The following is a 21,634-nucleotide window of genomic DNA, read 5'->3' as shown; positions in this document are numbered from 1 at the left end:
GCTCTTTCTGTAGATGGACTTTGCTTGGGTTGATGACTGGGAGGGAGTTTTGTTTGTGGCAGCAGGTTGGCAGGTGGGGCTTCTAGCAGCTTGGCAGTGACTGCAGCTCCCGCAGAGGCTTCTGACGTAGGTTTTGGGGGCGGGGTCGGGGTCGGGGGCGGGTTACGACATTGATGAGGCAGGTGAGGGCCATTTGGAACTAGCAGTGTTTCATTTCTCCATTGGTGCTAAGAACCCATCTGAAATGATCTTGCTTATTTACATTGTCCCCTTTTCCCTCTCTCTTACAGCAAGAGACTATGGCCAAAATGGAGGTGAAAACGTCACTTCTGGACAATATGATTGGAGTTGGAGATATGGTTCTTTTAGAACCTCTCAGTGAGGAGACCGTCATCAACAACCTCAAGAAACGGTTTGACCACAATGAGATATATGTGAGTGTGCACGGGAGGTCATCTGGGGGGTTTAGACTTTGCATTTTGTGGCACAGAGCTGGCTTTTCTTCCTTAGACTCTTCTCTCTTTTTTCCGTTCGTTTTTTGGAGTCCAGAGGTATTTGCTTATACCCTCAGAAAGAGTTCTGGGTTTGCTCATTTGGCATGTGAGTAATATCGCATTAGAGTCCAGTGAGTCTGCTTTCCACACGGTGTTTGTAGAGGGCTGACTGTGCAGAGTGTTGCCCTGGATGTCGGGGGTGTTCTAGAACAAGTGGAAGACTTAGTTCTGCCCTCGGAGGAACATGTATTCAGGAGGAAGTTTGAAATCCACAGGCGTCTTCTTGGGTACCTTCACAAGATTAGCAGCCTGACCTTTGAGAAGCTACTCATTAAGATGCAAGGCAGTGAACCGTCAAAAAAGACATAAACCTTCCTAACATTTGTAATTAGTAGAGACAGGAGCAAATTACCTGATACAAATATGTGTTTGGTCCCTGGGAAAACACAGATTTGGGAATAGTCGTGTCCTGCTATACAGAAGTATCATGCCAGACACAAAAATGAAAACATATAAATATATACACTAATAGAAATTTTATGTTGTAAAAATTCTTTATAAAGGATTTCATGGTGTTACTTTACCAAGTTTGTTAAATATATTTAAAACATGAGTAAAAAATGCTTTTATATATAGCTTTTCAGGAATTTGCATAAAGCACAGAAATTTGCATCTGTTCAGGTAGAGACATGTTAACTAAACCAAGGAGATGAAGCATTGATTCCCTGTACCAGCAGCTGAGAAGGAAGCGGATGGATTGGGTGGAAGTAGTTTTAATAGCTTCTGACTCGCTTCTGAGTTATTTCCCCCCATTTTGTAGTGTATCTGTGTCTAGATATGAATTGGATTATTGGGGCCATGCTTCATGTTTTTCTGTCTATCAGTGTGGGGACAGGAGGAGGAAATATAAGTAAATAAAACGAGAGAACGTAACTGATTATAACTTTGTAGAACTAACATATTTTTAAAAATTATATGCGAAGCTATATTTTATGTTGCCTATAGCTTTCCTTTCCAGATAGGCGATCATGTTTCAAGGATAATTTTGGATAATTAATTCTTTTTTTAATTAATTTATTTTATTTTTGGCTGCACTGGGTCTCTGTTGCTGCGTGCGGGCTTTTCTCTAGTTGAGGCGAGCGGGGCCTATTCTTCATTGCGTTGCATGGGCTTCTCATTGTGGTGGCTTCTCTTGTTGCAGAGCACGGGCTCTAGATGCGTGGGCTCAGTAGTTGTGGCCCACGGGCTCTAGAGCACAGGCTCAGTAGTTGTGGCGCACAGGCTTAGTTGTTCCGTGTCATGTGGGATCTTCCCAGACCAGGGCTCGAACCCGTGTCCCCTGCATTGGCAGGCGGATTCTTAACCACTGCTCCACCAGGGAAGCCCGGATAATTAATTTCTTAATGAAACAGGAGTCACCATCTGGGAACTGAACTTTCAGTCTTTCTTGATTTGATTGTTGGAGGTAGGGGGAGGTTGACAGTAACCTGAGATATATGGATACTGCTTTGGAATATTAATTTGGTAACTGGCTGCTAAACTAACTAAGAGGTATAGTTATGTAAACTGCTGATTCAGATGGAAGAGGTGTAAAACGCCATTGCTGTCGAGCAGATGAGAGGTGTTATTTGGTTTGGCAGTGAGGCCCCGTGTCACCTTTCCTCAAAGTGTAGCAGTTCAGTTTTCAGGTGGGAAAACATCATGGTTCTGCAGCTTTAATTGAAAATGTGGTCTGATAGCAAATAAAAGACAGACTTTAAACACTGGTCTTTGAGATGGAGATAGGAGGCATCAGATATATCCTAACCGACGCTGGCTGATCGTTTTTCTTTCTGGCTCTAAGAGGCACAATTCACTTTCAGCTGAATTGAGAATAGGATGGAGAGTAGAACATTGCATGCATTCAAATACCTGATTTGTTTTGCCCACTAAAAATAAAAGAATCTCCTTTTTAACAAAATGTCAAGTGTTAACATTCATGAGTCTTTAGCAGACGAACTCTCTGGGTTTCAGCCTTACGTGATTTTATTTTCTGCCTATTTTAGGAATGTTCTTTCTGGTATGAAACAAAAGCAGAAAATTGTTTTCTGCTTCCAGATATTTATATAATTAATGTTTTCCATGATACTTTGGGACTATTATTTCCATGAGATGTGTGCCTTCATTTTGTATCTTTAAACACACATCATATTGGAGGATTGGGCATTCTCTATTTTAAGAAAAAAAGAAAAAAAAACAGTTTATAGGGTAACGTGTGTAGTATGATCTTATTTTTTTTAATGGGGGTTTATGGATGCGTGCATATGTTTGTATATTTGTATGAACATAGAGAAAGCCACGCTAACTTTAGTACCATGCTAACTTTAGCATGGGTGGATTTAGGCATGCTAAATAACTTCAGTGGGGTGGGTTGGGATATGGGGACGGGGAAGAGTTATTACTCTTTTAGGCCTCAGTATTATAGGGCTTGTTAAGTCAAGTATGTATTGGTTTTGTAATTTGTAAAAAATACTGAACAATAAATTTGATTACCCCACCTTTGTAACCCCACATGATGTATATACTACCCTTGGGAAATCTGTTTCTGGCCCTTATTCTGATAATCTTCCTGCTTTGCTTTGCTTCTTGGGTTGCTGAAAATTGTTCAGCTGATGCCAAAGGCCAAGTTAATGACATACAATATTTTACTATCTTGTATTTCACTTTGTTTTTTAATTCTTTCCCAGGAAGAGAAGGTACAGTTTTTAAGTTTTTTAAATTATTTAGTCTCTGTTGTAGTCTCATAGCTTTACTTTATCCTATAAAATTGTGTGATGGTCTCGAGTGATCCGTCATGCAAACATAGTGATTTGTATGTTTGGAAGCCATGGTTGATAAGGGGGCCTGTGAACAGAGTGACGCTCAGACTTTAGAACTCTGGCTGTACCCAGAGCTTTTGCAGCCTCTTGTGTGAGCCAGCTCTAGGTCACTGGACCCCGTTCTTCCAACCTGCCCCCCGCACCCCCGCTTTCACCACCATATCTAGAGGTAAGAAATAGTCCCTGCCTTCACAGAGTTCTCACAAGGTAAGAGTTATCAACTCTCTAGAGTATTTATAACCCCTGGTGATCCTCTGGATCTCCAGCCAGCTGAATCTGGAAGTGGAATCCCCGGTGATCCTGTCATACTAAACCTGAAGCTCTGGGTAGGCCAATGAGTCACACTTACTCCTCAAACTACTGACTGTGGCCAGGTGACCAGAATGAGCTGAATGGCTTAAGAAAATGATATCTACTCCTAGGATTGGGGGAGGGTCAGTTTTTTCCAAAGTAGATGGGTTGTGTGTAAGTAGGTTGAATACTCTACTAAATAGCTCTATCCGCGTGTTAGGAAGAGGGAAGGGCAGTGGATGCTGATGAGGCCCTCTGCTGTAACCCCGTCACAGGCTTGGTAGGGAATTCTGTAGTGAAGTGGTTTTATTGGTGTTGCTACCATGCTGAAGGATGTGTTCCATGAGAAGCATTTATGATCGGAATTCTAAGCTTCAGGTGCACCCAAAGGCATGCTTCTCAGGACTTTTCTCCTGGAGAACTCCTTATGGTAGAGAAGAGTAGGGACTTCCCTGGAGGTCCAGTGGTTAAGACACCACTCTTCCATTGCAGGGGGCACAGGTTCAATCCTTGGTCAAGGAGCTAAGATCCCGTATGCCACATGGTGTGGCCAAATAAATAAATAAATAAATAAAGGAGAAGAGTAAACAGGGCCCTGGGGTGGGTAGTTGAAGTCTGTCCACTTTAGGGAAATACTGTTGAAATCTTTGCTTCCAAAGTCATTCAAAGTTTTATTCTATTCTGTAATGCATATCATATGGTTTTGTTTTAATCTACTCCACTCTTTGCAACCCTTCTTTGAATAAGAAGTATTTTTGGTGCTGACAAGTAGTTGTAGTTTGTTTTCTATCTGAATTGTCAGGTTGGGGATCATCTAGATATAAGAGGTCTGAATTAGTCCAATTTTAGGATCTTATGTTAGACTACTTGTAGTTGTAAGAGGACTGCTTTGAAAGTCTAGTAAAAATTGTCTTGATTTTTAGAAGTTGGTACTAGAATTAGGATCCCCATAAAAATAGGATCCAGTACTTTTACGAAAGATAGTAAAGTGCATGCTTCAGGATTATGTCTTCTTTGCTTTGAGTTGGGTTCACACACTTGTTTAAAAAGCCCAGAGTTGGTTCAACACCCTGTCTGTAGCCGGACAGAGTCTCTAAATCTGAGACAGTTCCAGATGTTGACGTGGTCCTTGCGGGAAGGCTGTTCCATTGGAGATGGAGGAGGATCAGGTAAGAATAGATAGAGAGGGAATGTTGGCCCAGTGGGGTAACACGCAGGGTCAGAGACTGTTTGCTTTGATTCCTCACTCTTGGCCAAGTGCAGTGCAGGCTGGGCCCAGCTGCAGGACGTGCTCCAGCAGTCTCTGTGGGGTCAGTGGTGGGAAATGCTGGTTGTGACATTCCTAAGCGCCGCGCTTCTGTATTCTTTCTGTCCTTTGTCAGAGCTTCTTCTGGCCTCCCCTCCCCCGTCCACAGCCAGATGGGATGGTGGCAGGATTTCTTGTGAACTTGGTATGCAGGAGACCCAGCCAGACGTGATTCTGTTTTTAGGGTGACTGGTCAGAACTGTGGTTCCGTTCAGGAACAGGAAAGCTGCAATTTAAGCAAGAACAAGGCCCAGGGCAAATTTGGAAACTAAAGAACCAAGGTGTCCATTCTCTGACAGGAAGTATTTTTGGTACTAACAAGTAGATTTAGTTTGTTTTCTATCTGAATTGTCAGGTGGGGATCATCCAGATATAGAGGTCTGAATTAGTCCAATTTTAGGATCTTAAGTTAAACTACTTGTAGATGTAAGAGTGACTGCTTTGAAAGTCTAGTAAAAATTGTCTTAGTTTTTAGAAGTTGGTAGTAGAATTAGGGTCTCCGTAAGGATGGGATCCAATACTCTTATGAAAAATATTCAAATGTAAGTACAATATATTTGGTTTAAAATATTGGAAAGTAAATGGAAATAATACTAGTTAACATTTATTTGACTAATAATAGAAAAGGAAGGTGCTTATATTGATATCCTCGGATAAAAGGTAGAGAGTAGACCAAGGGTCCCTGCTTTGTTTCTCTTATCTGCCTTAACTCAGGGACAGGCAGGAAAGAGTTCCTTGGTCAGGGCTGGAGGTGGTCTTCAGGCTCTCTGTCTTTTCCTACTTAGAATTTTATATGAAACGCTCAGAGGACAACTAGTACTGCTAGGAATAGCCCTTCTGAGCTGAAGATTCAGTAAGTTTTGTGACCCTTTAGAGGTTCTTTTAGAATAAACCCTTAGTTATATTGTGGAAACACAGGAAAAAATAATTTGGATACTGTTTGAAACAGCCAATGAGATTATAAGTAAAATATGTAAATTTTTTATGCACCCAAGTCAGCCACAAGATTATATTTAACGGTGCTGGCTGAGCACCATAAATGGGGTAAACATAAAAAAAAATACTAGTTAACATTTATATATTTATTTGAAGTGTCAAAACCACTTTTCATTTGTATACATGAAAATTCCTACCTTTTGGGGATAACGTTATTCCTGATAATTTAGTGTAAATGGTGTATTAGTTTTCTCTTGCCACAGAATAGATTGCCCCAAACTTAGTGACTTAAAATAACCTACATGTATTATCTGACTCTTTCTGTGGGGCAGGCATTCGGGCATGGCTTAGCTGGGTCCTCTGTTTCGGGTCTCACCAGGCTGTCATCAAGGTGTCAGCCAGGACTGCAGTCTTGTTAGGGGCTCGGCCCTTTTCTAAGCTCACAGGGCTGTTGGCAGAGAGCAGGGCTGGGGTTCATATGTCCAGCTTAGTGTTATTCCTACCCAGATGTTCTCTAAATTTTTTTCTTTTTAAAATTTCCTTTAAACAGTCTTAAAAAAATTACACAAGTAACAAATGCTTTTGGAGGAAAAAAATGAGATAGCATAGGGATACATAACATAAAAATGTAATTTTCTTATCTCAGCCTTAAAAAAATTACACAAGTAACAAATGCTTTTGGGAAAAAAACATAACATAAAAATGTAATTTTCTTATCTCAGTACCCCAGTCCCATTTCCAGAAGTAATGGTAGTTGGGTGGGTCATCTTCCAGATTATGTAAGTCTGATTAAAAATTAAAATTTTTTTGGTTTTATAGTTGGAAGTAGAAGGTTCTCCTTCATCTAGGTGGATGGGCCTTTACTCAGAGAACCCAGGCCCAGCAAATTTGAGTGAAACAAGAACCTTCTTTAATGCCACCTCCCCTCCCACCTTGACCAAGTAGGGGAAGGAAGACGGACTTCTGAGCTGGTGAAATGAAATGCCTAGACTTGACTGTGTATGAGGGGTTCACCAAATGCAGACTCAGCCTGTGCAGCTCGTTGAAAAGGTAGACAATTAAGGAAACATGGAGAACAAATTGTGTGTGTTTTCAAGAGTGTAGCTTTGGTTTTTGGAATGGAGTCACAGCATTAGGGGGCTAGATAGAGCTGGGGAACAATAGCAGATCATGAGGCTGTTGTGTCTAGTTTCGGAGCACAGTCTGTCTCTTGGACAGTTTTGTAATACTTTTCAAAACAATCATTTTTGGTAAAAGCTTGCCAGTTTCAACCTGTCCAAGCTCCCTTAAAACCTTTGGTGATTGGAAAAATTCTTCCTCTTAGAACTTGCAAAATGGCATGAGTTTATCTGTTATCTGCCAAGCTTAGGGAGTTCATGCAGGCACTATATAGTACTTGATATATTTGAATAATATTTGTAATATATTAATTTAAATGTTCTGATTGAAGCCATACTTGAAGTTCGATTTGGAGGAAATTAAGGCCCAACTTCAGGTCTGCAGAGGTGTCATCTTTTGGTGGCAGTGTGGTGGGTACTAGGAAGGAAAGACCTGAGCTCCAGTCCTGGCTCCGTTACTTACCATCTGTGAGACCTGGAACAAGTACTTTAACTCCTAGGAGAGTGTTTTTTTATTGGTAAAATGATAAACAATGACAGTTAACACGTATTAAGTCCTTATTGGTACAATATGCTATTCTAAGCACTTTACATATACTTGTTTATTTAAGTTTTACTAGAGTCCAATGCACTGAAGGTTTTCAAATTATCTTCATTTTACATATGAGGAAACTGAGGCTCAGAAAGGCTAAGTAACCTGTCTGAGGTCACACAGCGAGTAGGTGATGGAGCTGGGATTCATATCCAGGAAGTCTGGCTCTGTAGCTCATGCTCTTAATAATGGTCCTGCTAAGTTTACACAGTTACCATGTGCATCAGTGATACCACTAATAGGGGAGCATTCTCAGCCTACAAAGTGCTGTTCAGCATAACTGAGTATGATATTGAGTGTATAGGTTTTGGAGCAAGGCAGCCTCAACAACCCAGACAAATAATTGAAGTGATAATCCGTATTCCTGCCACGCCATGTGTTGAGTTAGCATTCAACAGTGCAGCGACGTGAACTAGTGTGACAGGGAACAAGTGCATTCAGTTCCAAAGTCCTAGGTGCTCTCTAGTCAAAGAAAAGTGATAGCAACCGTTAGGTTGGTGTGTTCCTCTCTGGAAGGTGGGAGACGATCTTGGGAGGAGATGGATTTTCATGCTGTTCACTGGATGGCAGGCGATTGATAACTGCACAAGGTCCTTTACCTTTAAGAGCACATAGTAGAGGGACTTCCTCCCTGGTGGTCCAGTGGTTACGATTCCGCGCTTCCACTGCAGGGGGCACAGGTTTGATCCGTAGTTGGGGAACTAAAAACCTGCATGCCGCAGGGCACAGCCAGGAGAAAAAAAAAAAAGCACAGAGTAGAGGAGGAAGAAGCAATTCACCACTAGAGCCACGTGGCTAATTCATGCGGCGGATTCACCCCTCCTCTCTACACACACATCTCTTTCTGCTCTTACATCTATAGTACAGATAAGTATTAATGATAATCCCAATTTCTGAAGAGAGGCTGTTTTGTGCATCCAGCTCTCTTGTGGCATATTGGGCAAGGCCTGGGCCTTTGGCAGACAGACCAAGGTTGTATCTTGGTCACTCACAACAACTGTGACCATTGAAGTAATTGAGGGTCAGTTCCCTCATCTGTAAAATAGGCATCATGATGCTTATCTTGTTGAGTTGTTTTGGAGATTAAGGGGCATTTTAGCCCGGTGCTTGACATATAGTTGGAATGGAGTACCTGACCACATGACTATCTGAAAAACATGGAAACCCAGCATGACTTTTCTTCAAGATTTCAGACCCTGAGCTTTTCTTTCTTTCTTTTTTTTATAATGAATATGTTGAAGTCCTAACTCTTAATTAATTAATTTATTTTTGCTGTGTTGGGTCTTCATTTCTATGCGAGGGCTTTCTCTAGTTGCGGCAAGCAGGGGCCACTCTTCATCGCGGTGCGCGGGCCTCTCACTGTCGCGGCCTGTCTTGTTGTGGAGCACAGGCTCCAGACGCGCAGGCTCAGTAGTTGTGGCTCACGGGTCCAGTTGCTCCGCGGCATGTGGGATCCTCCCAGACCAGGGCTCGAACCCGTGTCCCCTGCATTAGCAGGCAGATTCTCAACCACTGTGCCACCAGGGAAGCCCCCTGAGCTTTTCTTATAACTAGAATTTTCTCTCTCTCCCCTTCCCTGACTCTCTCATTGCCTCTCCCCTCCCTCCCTTTTCCCCTACCCCCTCCTACTTTGGTATTCATTACACAGATTTCATTTTTGTTGGATTACTACTTTCAATCAGCCACATAATATTATTTTCAAGACTTGTAGCTGGTAGCATACCTGTAACACAGGACCACTCTGTACCCGTAGTTAAGAGACTCTTATGAGGTCTAGAGAATGATACATATTTGGAAAATACTTGTTCCTTACAGAGCAACGAAGATAAGGTAGTATTGTGTTATCCTGCTCTGAAATAAAGGCTGTCCGGAGTGATATTTTTAGCCGGTATTTCGGCGTGGCATAGAAATCATATATAGTTCTTTAATTCATAGTCTGAAATGACTAGCAGCACAGGAACAAAGGATTATAATATGATGGTAGTTAAGGCATGTCTCAGACTAGACTGACAGGGACCATGCCTGACAAGCTTGCCTGATCTAAGGCCAGTGATTCAGCACAGCATAGATAAAAAGATGAATAGGGCTTGAATCTCTCCTCAAACTTTGAGCTGAGAAATACTGAAAAAAATAAAATATCAACAGAAGCAGATGCCAGCAGTCATGATGTGGTGAGGCCATGATGGACCATGTGTAGGCAGAGACTGTGAATAAGAATCTTTGCAACAGGCCAGCTTTGGAGTAGAAAGTGAGAAGACCAGTCAGTAGCAGGCCCAGAGGAAGCAGAAATGTGAGCAGGGGATGAGCACATTGATAGTGGGACTGGAAAGGAAGTCTTCACAAACTTGTGTTGCTTTGTTCCATAATGTGGCCTCACAGCCATCCATACTCACTTTTGGGTCCCAGCTTTTCTTGTAGCTCGGTAATGGGTTCCTCGGTGTGTGTCGGGGGGTTCCTGGGTATGTGATTATCACAGTAAAACCTTCAGTACTTGATGTAACTTGAGGGCATCTCTGTGCCCAGCAGCTGACAGAGCCTGACAAATCATACTTCTCTATTCTTGCACCACAGACCTTGGTGTAGAGCTTTGGCATGAAACTGCCCCTGCCACTACTTGTGAGACCTTGGGCAAGTCTTTAAAACCTTCTAATGCCTTTAATTTCTTCCTCTGTGAAAGTTAGGCTGTCATTATTGGTTATATGTATCACAAATCTGTTCTTAGATGGGGGTGTGACGTGTATGTCTGAGTTCCAGTGTTTTAGATTTAAGACCCGGATAGAAGCTTAAATCAGTTATTGACCTTATGTTTGTAATTTTTCACTTAGGCAGTTTTTCGCAATTTTGAACTGTGTCTGAAAAACCAACCAGAGCGTATGATAGACCAAACTGTGTCTTTAAAAAACCAATTAAGACAAAAGCCCTCTTCAGGGAAATTTGGGAAATCTTACAGATGTCTAAATTAAAAATGCTGTGACACATAATGTCTTGATGTCTTGTGATCAGATTCCCAGGATCCGAGACCCAAGAAGAGGGTAAATTCCTCTGTGTGAAGTGAATAGCATGTTGTCATTTCTGAAGATTCCACCAGCTTGTCTTGTATAGCCGTTTTCTCAGTATCCCAGGCTTTTCCTACTAGCTTCATTAAGACCATACGTACCTCATGTGCCCCTCTGATAACTCATCCATTCCCTGTATACAAAAAGCATTTGGTAAGATTTCAGCATCATAGGACTCCTCCATGAATTTAGTTGAGATACTAATGTGTATTGTAGGCTTTTGAGTCCCGATTTGGCTATTTACTGTGGCCAAAAATTCCAGTAGAGCAAAACTCGCAGTGGGTAATATTTATGAGATGCTCGCTGTATGTGTCAGGTGGTTCGTGCTTTAACACACAATCTCATTTAATCCTCAGAGTAGACAGGAGGAACCAGTATCGTCCTCCTTGTCCAGATGATGAAACTGGGATTTGAAGAGGTTCAGTAATGTGCCCAGGTTCACACAAAACTGAAAAACTTTGCCAGATAACTTGGAGCTAAGGTTTACACAATATTTCAAATACATTTGAAGCCTTGTCATACTGTATGACATAGAATCTGAGCAAAGAGCTCAAAAACACTTAAGTCAGGATGACTTGGGTTCAAATTCAGTCAGTTTCATCATCTAACCCCGTCACCCCACACCTGACTTTTACTTCAAAACTGCTCTCAGACTGAGGCTCAGACTCCTCACTCTGACATTTGAGGCTGTCTGAAATTTGATTCCAGTCTTACTTTCTAAGCTGTTACTCACAGGAGGTCTTTGCCTGAGGCAAGCTGTTTCATCCCCTGTGTCTGAAATGTGGTTGGGTGGGCCTTTAGGCTGCTATCCATGTTTTAATCCATGTTATAGCCGGTGTAGAATTTCCTTTTTTTTTTTTAAGGCTGAATAATATTCCATTGTATCTGTACACCATACTATGTTTACCCATTCATCCGTCAGTGGGCACTTGGGTTACTTCTACCTTTTGGCAGTTGTGAACAATGCTACGGTTGAACCTGGGTGTACAGATATACATTTTGAAGAATACATTTCTTAAAAATAATACATTTTGAAGAATACAACTATCCTAGCAAAATTTTTTTAAAAAGGGTAGGGTTCAACTATGACCTAAAACCCAGAATCTCATATGCTGCTCTTCGGTGGAATGTTCCTTTATCCGAATCTTGCCCATCCTTTTAGACCTGCCCAAATCCTGTGACTTCTCTGGAGCATTCTTGGACCTCTGCAGTTGACAGTGACCTTTCCTTCGTTTAAACCCAAAGCACTCCTTTAGGCAGTAAGAAAAGAAAGACTAATGCACTCATTTAGCTAAGAATCACTTAAATCCTGTTGCATCTGTTTTTGTGCCTACAGTGGTTAACCCTTACATTTTATGTTTTATGATATAAAAGTCTCACCTCCTAAGCTCTATTATAATCTCCCAGGGGCACAGGCCACAGGAGTGTCCTGTATTTTCACTCTGCCTAAGATGATGTTTTGCATAAAGAAGGCTCTTGATAAATTTGTTGCTTGCTTGTTAAATGGTTGTAGCCTGAATTCAGTCAAGGAAATCAATGCGGTTGTGCAGCCACGTGAAGGGTTATTTTTACCCGAGTCCTGATCCATCCTGGATTTGAACTATTACTACTTTAGAGGTGAAAGAAACATGGCTTGGAGACTGGGACTTAGAGAACTCCAACATATTCTTGAATATTTTTTGATGACATTTTAGACTAAATACTTAGCGTTAAGTAAGGTATTTAAATAAACATTACCTGTTGCATTGCCACCTACCTTCCTGATTCATTTCTCTGAAGTTAAAGGATGATTGTGACACAACGTCTTGCATTTCTTCAAGAGGTAAGCCCAACTTTATGGACTGGGATAAACATTGAAAAAAAAATTCTTTTCCGTTGAGATAAAAAAAATTTCCCTGTAACTAGAAGATCTTTTCTCCCCCTTTCTTTTTTGTTTATTCCTGGTGGTGTAAGGATTTCAGCATTCTGCAGATAGTCAAAAGGGAGGCTTCTGCCCAACAGAGTAGCTCTCTAGTATACAAAGGCGAAGACGCCCGTGTAAGGCGTTGTACAACACAAGTTGCTGTGATGGGGTGTTCTTGGCCACTTTTTGCCAAAGCTTTCCAGGCCTGACAGCATGGCTTGTGGCTCTAATGAAAAGAGAACAGATTCTTGGCTTCTCGTCCTGATTCCACTTCTGTTAGATAATGTGGTCATACCACTTAACTCCTTTGTGCTCCATTCTTATGGACATTGAAATGGAGACTTCATTTCTGTCTCATGGGGATTTAGGAAGAGTTTAGTAAAAAGGTGCTTCAGTGTATATTATATATCAGAACTTTAATAACTCTGGGGATGAGTTTTTAAGAAACTGCAGTGACTATTTGTAAACAAATCTCCAAAAGACATTCTGAAGAAAATAAGAAGCTGGTAGATGGGCAGGTGGGATGCCTAGTTAGAGTCTCAACAGAGCAGGGGCTTTAAAAATATTTTGGAAGAATCTGATATTTGGAGAGAAGCCTCCAAGTACTCATCATGGTGAAAAGAAGTCATTATAGGATTTCCTCATGTGTATTTTATGGTTTAGTTGTAATTTTATTTTCAATTTCGTTGAAATATAAACTTTCAAGGTTAGGGCTTCTTAAGATCTTAATGTTGCCCTAGGAAGAACTATGATATGAAAGATGTGAAAATCTTGTGACTTTTCTGTTGTGTACTAACGTTTCGTTTACCTGGCATTGTGGAGGAATGTGTGTACAGTACTGCATAATGGAGATGCACAAAATATTAAAACTGTGCTTCACTATTTAACTTGAAAAAAGTGTTTCTGGTTGGATATCTTTCCAAAATGTATTTACTGCATATGTCCTTGTCATCAAAAACAGAATACTGTCTCTCTCATTTTGGCCCTTGATTGTTAGGCTGTGTTCTGACTCAGTGCTGTAATAAGGCACTCAGGGCCCACTGAGCTGAGCTGTTGGCTTTTATTCTGAACAACTCTTCATTTTTATACTTTTAGAATTATTTTGATCACTTCTTACTCCTTTCTTTCCTTCTCTGTCTCTCTTTTTTATCCTTTTTCTGTCTCTTTTTCCATTAGTGGTCGTTGTTTCTTTGCTTAGGGTGGGAGCTTTTAACCTGGTATATCAACTGTATGGAAACTTTTATGTGCATATTATATGTGTGTTTTTTGCGGGGAGAAGGTTCGTAGCTTTCATTGGCCTCTCAAAGCCATCAACAACTAGAAAAAGATTAAGAAGTGCTCTGTGGCAGTATTTTTTAAAATGCAAGCTTCAGCATTAAGTGATGAAAACCATTGAGTGGGTTAGGACCAGCAGTTTTAAAACATTTTGTAATGAATAGAATTGAACAAAGGATATCAGTACATTGCACATGATAAGGATATTTATGATTTTGTGAAACTTATTTCATACATATGTGTACCCATATGTGTATGTAAATATACACTCAAACACACATACTTGGTTGTGATGCAAATTTTATTTTTTACAGTGAGTCATAGTCAAACATTTGAAACATACTGCCATGAGAAGGCCCCAATTTACAGATGTGCCGCTGTTTCTCTGTAGTGTGCTGAGATGCCATATGCCAAGTTTATTATAAATGTGGCTGAAATGAAAGGGTAGCTAGAAGAATTGTCTTTTGTTTTTGAAATGTTCACAGAATTAATTACATAGGACAATTTAAAGGGGAAGGTAAAATAGAAGATAGGCCAACAGCGACACTAGTATGGTTGCTGCATTTGAAAATAAAACCTGGTCCTGTGAGCCCTGAGGGTGAAGGCCACAAGCAGTGGTTTTTAACTCTGGTTACACGTTTCTTTTTCTGGGGAGACTGTACGAGATGCAGATGCCTGGCCCTTCTCCCAACCATTGAAATAGAATCTCTGAGGATGGGGTTCTGGACGAACTTTCTTATAGAATGAAATGCGTGATCCTTGGGTTATATATATATATATATATATATATAATCCTTGGGTTATATATCAGAGGAAAGGGACCTTTCCTCTGGCTTCTGGATTGTGGTCTGGAGAGTGGCGGTTGCTGGATGACCATCCTCCAAAAAAGACTTCAGTTTTCACTGTAATCACAGTAGGAGCACTCGAGTATTATTTGGTTATTCACAAGGCATCTGTTCTGGAGTTCTAGAGATATCTGAAATATGAAGACAGGGATTGTTTTGACTTAGGAGTGTTTGTACGTTCTTGGTTTAATGTCTGCGCTTGAGAAGTGAAAGATAAACTTGTTAATTGACTATGACATTTGTAGAAAGGTGGAGCCTTTGCTTTCCCTCTTCCCTTTTCCTTTTCTCTTCTTCTTGTCCCCTCCCTCCCCTCCCCTCCCCTCCCTCCCCTCCCCTCCTAGATGTCAGAGGCTGGTTCCTCAGGGTGGTGAGAGTGGAGACGGCCTTCTGTTGTCAGGGTGGTGTGCACGCTTCAGGACTTGGGGTGCTGGGGGCCCGGAGCATGGAGGTTGTGAACTAGGATGGCCGGGATGGCTAGGAGGTTGTTTCCACTGAGGAAATAAGTACATTGATCTCATCCATCCATCCATCCACCGAGGGTCATGAGAGCCAGACTTGTCTCTGTTGGAGAAGGTAGATAGAACCTAATTGGTAAGTAGTCTTTGCCGTTATGAGAAAGGAGTCCTTTCTGTTGTGATCAGCCTAATAGAAGAGCAGGCTCCGGATTCCAGTAGGAGTTGCTCTGTGAGCCATTTGGGACATAGGGACCGGGTGGAATGTGAGCTCAGCCCAGAAGTGGTCTGGTGGGAATGAGCTAAGCTGCTGGAGGCCTTTTGTGGGCTCTCTCACTGGCACCATCCGAGTCCGCAGTAGCTCGTTGGTGCTGGACCCAGTACATACCTACCTCTTATTTCCAGTCGAGTGAGTGGCTGGAATTCTAGAGGGCCAGTGGCGGATCCTCTTTGCTGCTCCCTTTTGTAAAGGTTTACAGTGCTTTGCTTTCTTTTGTTTTTTGGGGTTTTTTCTCCTTGGCATACTCAGAATAAGAAGGACACATGATGCTCAGCTCTTTTATGCACATACTTAAGTTTAAGAAACTGTGTCTTACCTCCAACTTCTTTATTCCAGTGGTTACTTAATGATTTAGTTGAGGATCTTTTTTAGAGCATGATGCAATAAGAAAATACTGACTTTAAATTGTATACAGTTTCTTGTTAAAAAAATAATGAAGTACGGTCAGCCCTTGGTCTATGGGTTCCTCACCCACAGATCCAATCAACCACAAATCAAAAATATTCCTGGTAAATATTCCAGAGAGTTCCAGAAAGCAAAACTTGAATTTGCCATGAGCCAACAATTATTTCCATAGCATTTACATTGTATAAGGTATTATAAGTAGTCTAGAGATGATTTAGAGTACACGGGAGGGAGGATGTGTGTAGATTACATGCAAATACTATGCTGTTTTATAGAAGGCATCCTTGGTTGAGCATCCTTGGACTTTGGTCCGTCTCTGCAGGTGCTCTTGGAACCAATCCCCCAGGGATACTGAGGGACAAATGTATATCATTTATAAGCCCAAATGTTAATTGATGTAAAAATGAACTGTCTGGTCACTATTGTTCTGCTCCCTGGAAAGGAGGCTTAATTTGTTATTGCAGTTACTTGAATGTAGAGTAGATAGCTGCCTAAAACTGGAATAGGATTGTAAACTCCACCCAGCCTATCAGCTGCTTCCAGGAGTATCTTTTTTTTTTTAAAGAAGATGTTGGGGGTAGGAGTTTATTAATTAATTAATTTATTTTTGCTGTGTTGGGTCTTTGTTTCCGTGCAAGGGCTTTCTCTAGTTGCGGCGAGCGGGGGCCACTCTTCATCGCGGTGCGCGGGCCTCTCACTATCGCGGCCTCTCTTGTTGCGGAGCACAGGCTCCAGATGTGCAGGCTCAGTAGTTGTGGCTCATGGGCCTAGTTGCTCCGCAGCATGTGGGATCCTCCCAGACCAGGGCTCGAACCCGTGTCGCCTGCATTAGCAGGCAGATTCTCAACCACTGTGCCACCAGGGAAGCCCCAGGAGTATCTTCTGTGTCTCAGAGAAAGGAGGCTTGTGACTATGAACATTTGAGTTATTCTGCTGGCAGATGTGGGACTATTTAAATCTTTGACTAATGCACATAGAACCTTCAAGGAAGAAACCCATAAACAGCAAGGGCATGTATCACAGTACAGGACAAACCTACTAGGAGTTCAAGATTAGAGGATGCATATCTGACACACAAAGTGGAACGGAGAGGGAGAGCACGGTCCTTTACTGTTGGCTTATTCAGATTGATAAAGCTTGTCCTGCTTGGCCCTTTTTCTTACTTGTTGAGCCGTGTTGGTGTATCAGTAAGGTAATTGTCGCTGTGTAACCCCCACCCCCAGTTAATTGCATAAAACAGCGACCATCTATTTGCACACAATTCTCTGGGATAGCACTATAGGCTGAGTTCAGCTTGGTATGACTTCTGCTGGTCTCACCTGGGATCGTGAATGTGGCTTTAGGCATTTGGTGGCCTAACAGGGGCTGGATGGTTTAGAATGGCCTCACTCATGTGTCTGATGGTGGTCAGGCTGTGTAGTTCAGGCCCTTGTCTTTCTGTGTGACCTCTCCAACAGTCTAGCTCAAGTTCATTTGCATCATGGCTTCTAGCGTCAGTCATAAGGGTGGGGGAGGGGCAACATCCTAATACACGAATTCTCAAGCCTCTGCTGTATCTCATCTGATAATGTCCCTTTGGTCAAATCAGTCACATAGACAAGTCCAGATTGACGGGGTGGAGGATAAACTCTGTCTCTTGATGGAAGGAGTGGCAGAGTCACATTTCAAAGGTTTTGCATAAAGGGGTGGTAGGAATCGTTCCAGCCATCTTTGCAAACAGTCTACCACAGTCGGACAGGGAACCCGAGGCGGGAGGGATATAGTTGAAGGGTTTGTTCGGTGGTTACACATGGCATATAGGTTTAATAAAATATTAGGCACTGTATGGCAGTGTACTCGGTATTATATTTCAACAGAAGAATAGTTGTGTGAAAGTGGTTTGTACCATCCATGTTCTTAGTGATGAATGGATTCTGTGCATATTAGTCATTTAGTTAAATATTTATGGGACATTATTCATGGGCCAGCCCTGTTCTAGGTGATAGGAAAACAGCTGGGGGGAAAAGCACACACAATTCAATATGTATAAAAGTCACAAGTGGGCTTCCCTGGTGGCACAGTGGTTGAGAGTCCACCTGCCAATGCAGGGGACACGGGTTCGTGCCCTGGTCCGGGAAGATCCCACATGCCGCGGAGCGGATGGGCCCGTGAGCCATGGCCGCTGAGCCTGCGCGTCCGGAGCCTGTGCTACGCAATGGGAGAGGCCACAACAGTGAGAGGCCCGTGTACTGCAAAAAAAAAAAAAAAAAAGTCACGAGTAACAAAGAGAAATTTAAAACTTAGTGGTGTGGCTTTTGATTTTGGGTTTGAGGCAGCTGAGTTTGTTCTTCATGCAAGAATGCCACACAGGCAGATTTTTATCAAGAATTTAGCCGCCGTGAAATTTGGTTTTAAAGAGCAACTTGGTAACTGGTTTCTCTGCTAACAGCAAATATGTATTTTAATTACTGTATTCAAGAAACTACCTTAAAAAGGGAGATTCACGTACTTTTCTACTAAAGAAGGCTGATCTTTCAATCAACAGATATTAAAGGAATAAATCAATTATTGTATTCTCATATCTACCAATCTAAGTAATTCTAGTCTATTAGTTATAAGCTGTTCAGACAGTTATTCAGTCTCTAGCATCTCCCATCTACTTGCCCAGGTGGGTTGGACTGTGAAGAAACCTTTTTGGAAGAGTCTTATCTAAGTGGAATAAGTTAAGACACTTGGACTCTGTTGCTTGTCAGGCCAGATTAGTGGGGTCCTTAGTGCTAGGGTGTCAGAAATAGGTAACCCTAATTGCATGGGAGCTGAGAGTTTTTCTTTACAGCAGCAGTCTTATGTACTCTTGCTAAGATTGTATTCTTATAGGATGAAAATAGGTATAAAAATGACCTGTTCAGTTTTCCAGGTTGGGGGAAAAAAGTCTTTTATAATTAAAATAATTGTGACCCATGTTTTGAAAAAAAAAATCAGAACATTTCTACTGTTCTCTTTTCTCTTCTGTTTGATCTGACAATCTGCTTGAATCCAGTGGTGACAATACTGGAAAAACGTGTTGCTCTAAAAATGTCACCTTTTGTTGCATGACCCTGGAAAGGCGGGGAAGTGGGAAGTGACTTTTTTCTTTCTTCTTTCCTTTCTTTTTTTCACCTTTTTATTAAAAAGACTTTTTATCACTGACATATGTTTGTTAGCATCCCCCTTCCCCCCGCCCCCACCAGCCATGTTTATAATGTTGAAACTGAAAGGAAAAATGGAGCTGAGCTGAGTTACAGTTAAGTGACTTTTGCTTGTGGCATTGCGCTAGTCTTTGTACAAAATGACCTAAACCAACTGCTCCTGCTGCCGGGAATTTAAGATCGAAATGGAAAGGAAGATAACTGGTGTTCTGGTTTGCAGTGTGAGAGCGTTACCGTCTGTTAAAATAGGAGCGTTAATCCCTCTGAGAGCACATTTAAATTCTACATTAAATTTAAATTCAACATGAAATGTACTGTCTTTCAGCAAGTACATTTAAATTCTGATATTAAAGTCCCCTAGATATAACATGAAATGATTTTGTTTGAATACCCAAGGGATAACTGTGACTCTAATATTGAATTGTATGTGGTTGGAGCCCATTGTAGAGATGGACAGGCTGTGTAAGGACAGGGCCAAAGTCAAGGCCCCATTGGATAGGTATGGGGAGCGGAATGCTGGGTTACTGTAGACTGAAATAGGAGGATAAAGATGAGAGAGGGAAACACCAGTTCTAGTCGGAATCGGGGAAGGCATAGCTTTTGCTCACAATTAGCCGTGGTTGGTGACAGAATTTTTGGCAAGTATGACAGGGCTTTGGAGGACTCTTATCCAGGGTCATGAATTAATCTAGAGATTTATTTTGAAAGGTATTTTCAATGTATAAATCTGTGCTCTCCATTTATCAGCAAAATGAATAAACATTATTGACCATCTGTCTTTAGAAATATTCTTGAAAAGTATAAAATGAATGGTCAGGCAGTAGAACTAGTGTTTTTAAAAGGACGAAACCATGCAACATTAAAACTTAAGATGTTAAAATGGGTATATTTTATTATTTCTTTTGCAGACATACATTGGAAGTGTGGTTATATCTGTTAACCCATACCGGTCATTGCCCATTTATTCACCAGAGAAAGTGGAAGATTACAGGAACAGAAATTTTTATGAACTGAGCCCACACATGTAAGTATGCTATTAAAGCATTAAGTTTCTCTTTCACTCCAGAGCTGTCTAGTTGACAGATGTGTCCAGCTGTTTCCTTTGAGTCTCAGGAAAATGTTTTAGTCATTTTTAAAAATTAGATGAAGGAATGTGGAAGTTAATTGTTATGCCTTATTTTAAACTAAAAAAAAAAAAGGGCAGAATATTTCATTTGGCCTCAGGCTCTTTAAGTTCTGAAATATTTGGGTTCAGTATGTAAAGTATCTTCTGTTAAAAATTCTGTGTAAGTAGCAGCTGCTGTTAATTATTTTTTTCAGATAAAACAGGAATGTGCATTGTTTGTTATTATAAAGAGCGCAAGCAGCATTTTCATGCTCTTGTTGGGTCAAGAAAGAGCCCAAGTGTTGGGTTGTGTAATAGTTTTTGAGGAAAAGGAATAAGTAATCCCTTCAGTTTATAATCTTCATGGACATTGTTCACCAGATGTGTACATTAAGCCAATGATTTCACCCTCCCTGAAGTTAGTCACTTGTTTGATTTTTCTGAGGTCACTTGTTATTGTAAATAATTCCTGTAAATAATAACCTACAATAATTACACAGTGCTGAGGTTGAGAAACCCTGAACTAAAGTGAAAGAATCTGCAGAGTTTTAGTTGTGTCCTAGCAGAAAAGAGTTTTCTGTGTATGATTGAAGATGGGCTCTATTATTTTTGCTAGAAAATAAATCTAATAATTAAAGAATATACATACCACTGTCCAGATGTTTATTTTAGTTTCTTTTGATAGTGGAGCATACAGTGACATTTTTGGACTGTTTGGAACTAAAGATTTAAATAATTTGTAAAAATGGTTATTAAAAATTAAACACAGTATTTTACCAATCAAGCGGATTCTGATTATTCAGTTTTCTCCTAGAAGTAGGTTTTGCAAGTGAACTTGTTTCATTTTGCCTTAACAAAAATAAAATCTATTGGGATTGACATATATGCACTAATATGTATAAAATGGATAACTAATAAGAATCTGCTGTATAAAAAAATAAAATTCTAAAATTCAAAAAAAAATCTGAAATTTGTTTGATAAAGTTATCCCTATAGTTAAAGTCCCTGCAATGAAATACCTTATTTGATGCCTTAATATTTATTTTAAATTCTAGGCCTTGAAGCCATGCCTCTCAAATGCTTAGATCAGCTATGTCAGAATCCCCCAGGAGCTTATGAAAAACCTAGTTTCCTAGACCTTACCTCTAACAAGCCAGAAATCTACATTTTTCACAAGCTTTCCAGGTGATTCATATGTATGTGCAAGTTTGAGAACATGTTGTCTCAGAGATACATTTACAAATGTTTTCCCTTCCTTAACTGCTTACTGCAAATTATGATCTTTTACAATAATAGCATTAATGATAATAGTAACAGTAATGGCTTGTATTTATTGAATACTTACTATGTGCAGGTACTTCTCTACATACTTTCCATGTATTATAACTCACTTCATTCTCAAAATAGTCCTGTGAGGAAGGTACCATTACAAATGGGGAAATTGTCTCAGAGAAATAAGTCATTTATCAAAGCTCATGGGTCGGGAGCAGAGGTGTGAAAACAGTCATCTGCTGTGCCTCTCAGCTGGAAATGAGTTCCACCGTTTTCTTC

The 21,634-nt window shown here is 40.8% G+C and overlaps 1 protein-coding gene across 3 annotated transcripts in view; it reads left to right on the top strand.

Moving 5' to 3' along the window:
• Positions 1–299: 299 nt before the first annotated feature.
• MYO1B (myosin IB) overlaps positions 300–21,634 on the top strand; it is a gene marked incomplete at its 5' end in the record, with an annotated part of 150,348 nt that continues 129,013 nt past the window's right edge. For all 3 annotated transcript variants that reach the window (XM_079710741.1, XM_079710740.1, XM_079710739.1), the window contains 2 exons: positions 300–434; positions 19,887–20,002. In XM_079710741.1, coding sequence (XP_079566867.1) covers positions 300–434; positions 19,887–20,002 — 251 coding nt within the window. The remainder of the gene's footprint in view (positions 435–19,886; positions 20,003–21,634) is intronic.

This window comes from Hyperoodon ampullatus, assembly GCF_949752795.1.
Source record: "Hyperoodon ampullatus genome assembly, chromosome: 8".
Classification (NCBI taxonomy): Eukaryota; Metazoa; Chordata; class Mammalia; order Artiodactyla; family Ziphiidae; genus Hyperoodon; species Hyperoodon ampullatus.
Note: the sequence above shows the minus strand (reverse complement) of the source record. Positions and strands in the feature narration are given on the sequence as shown.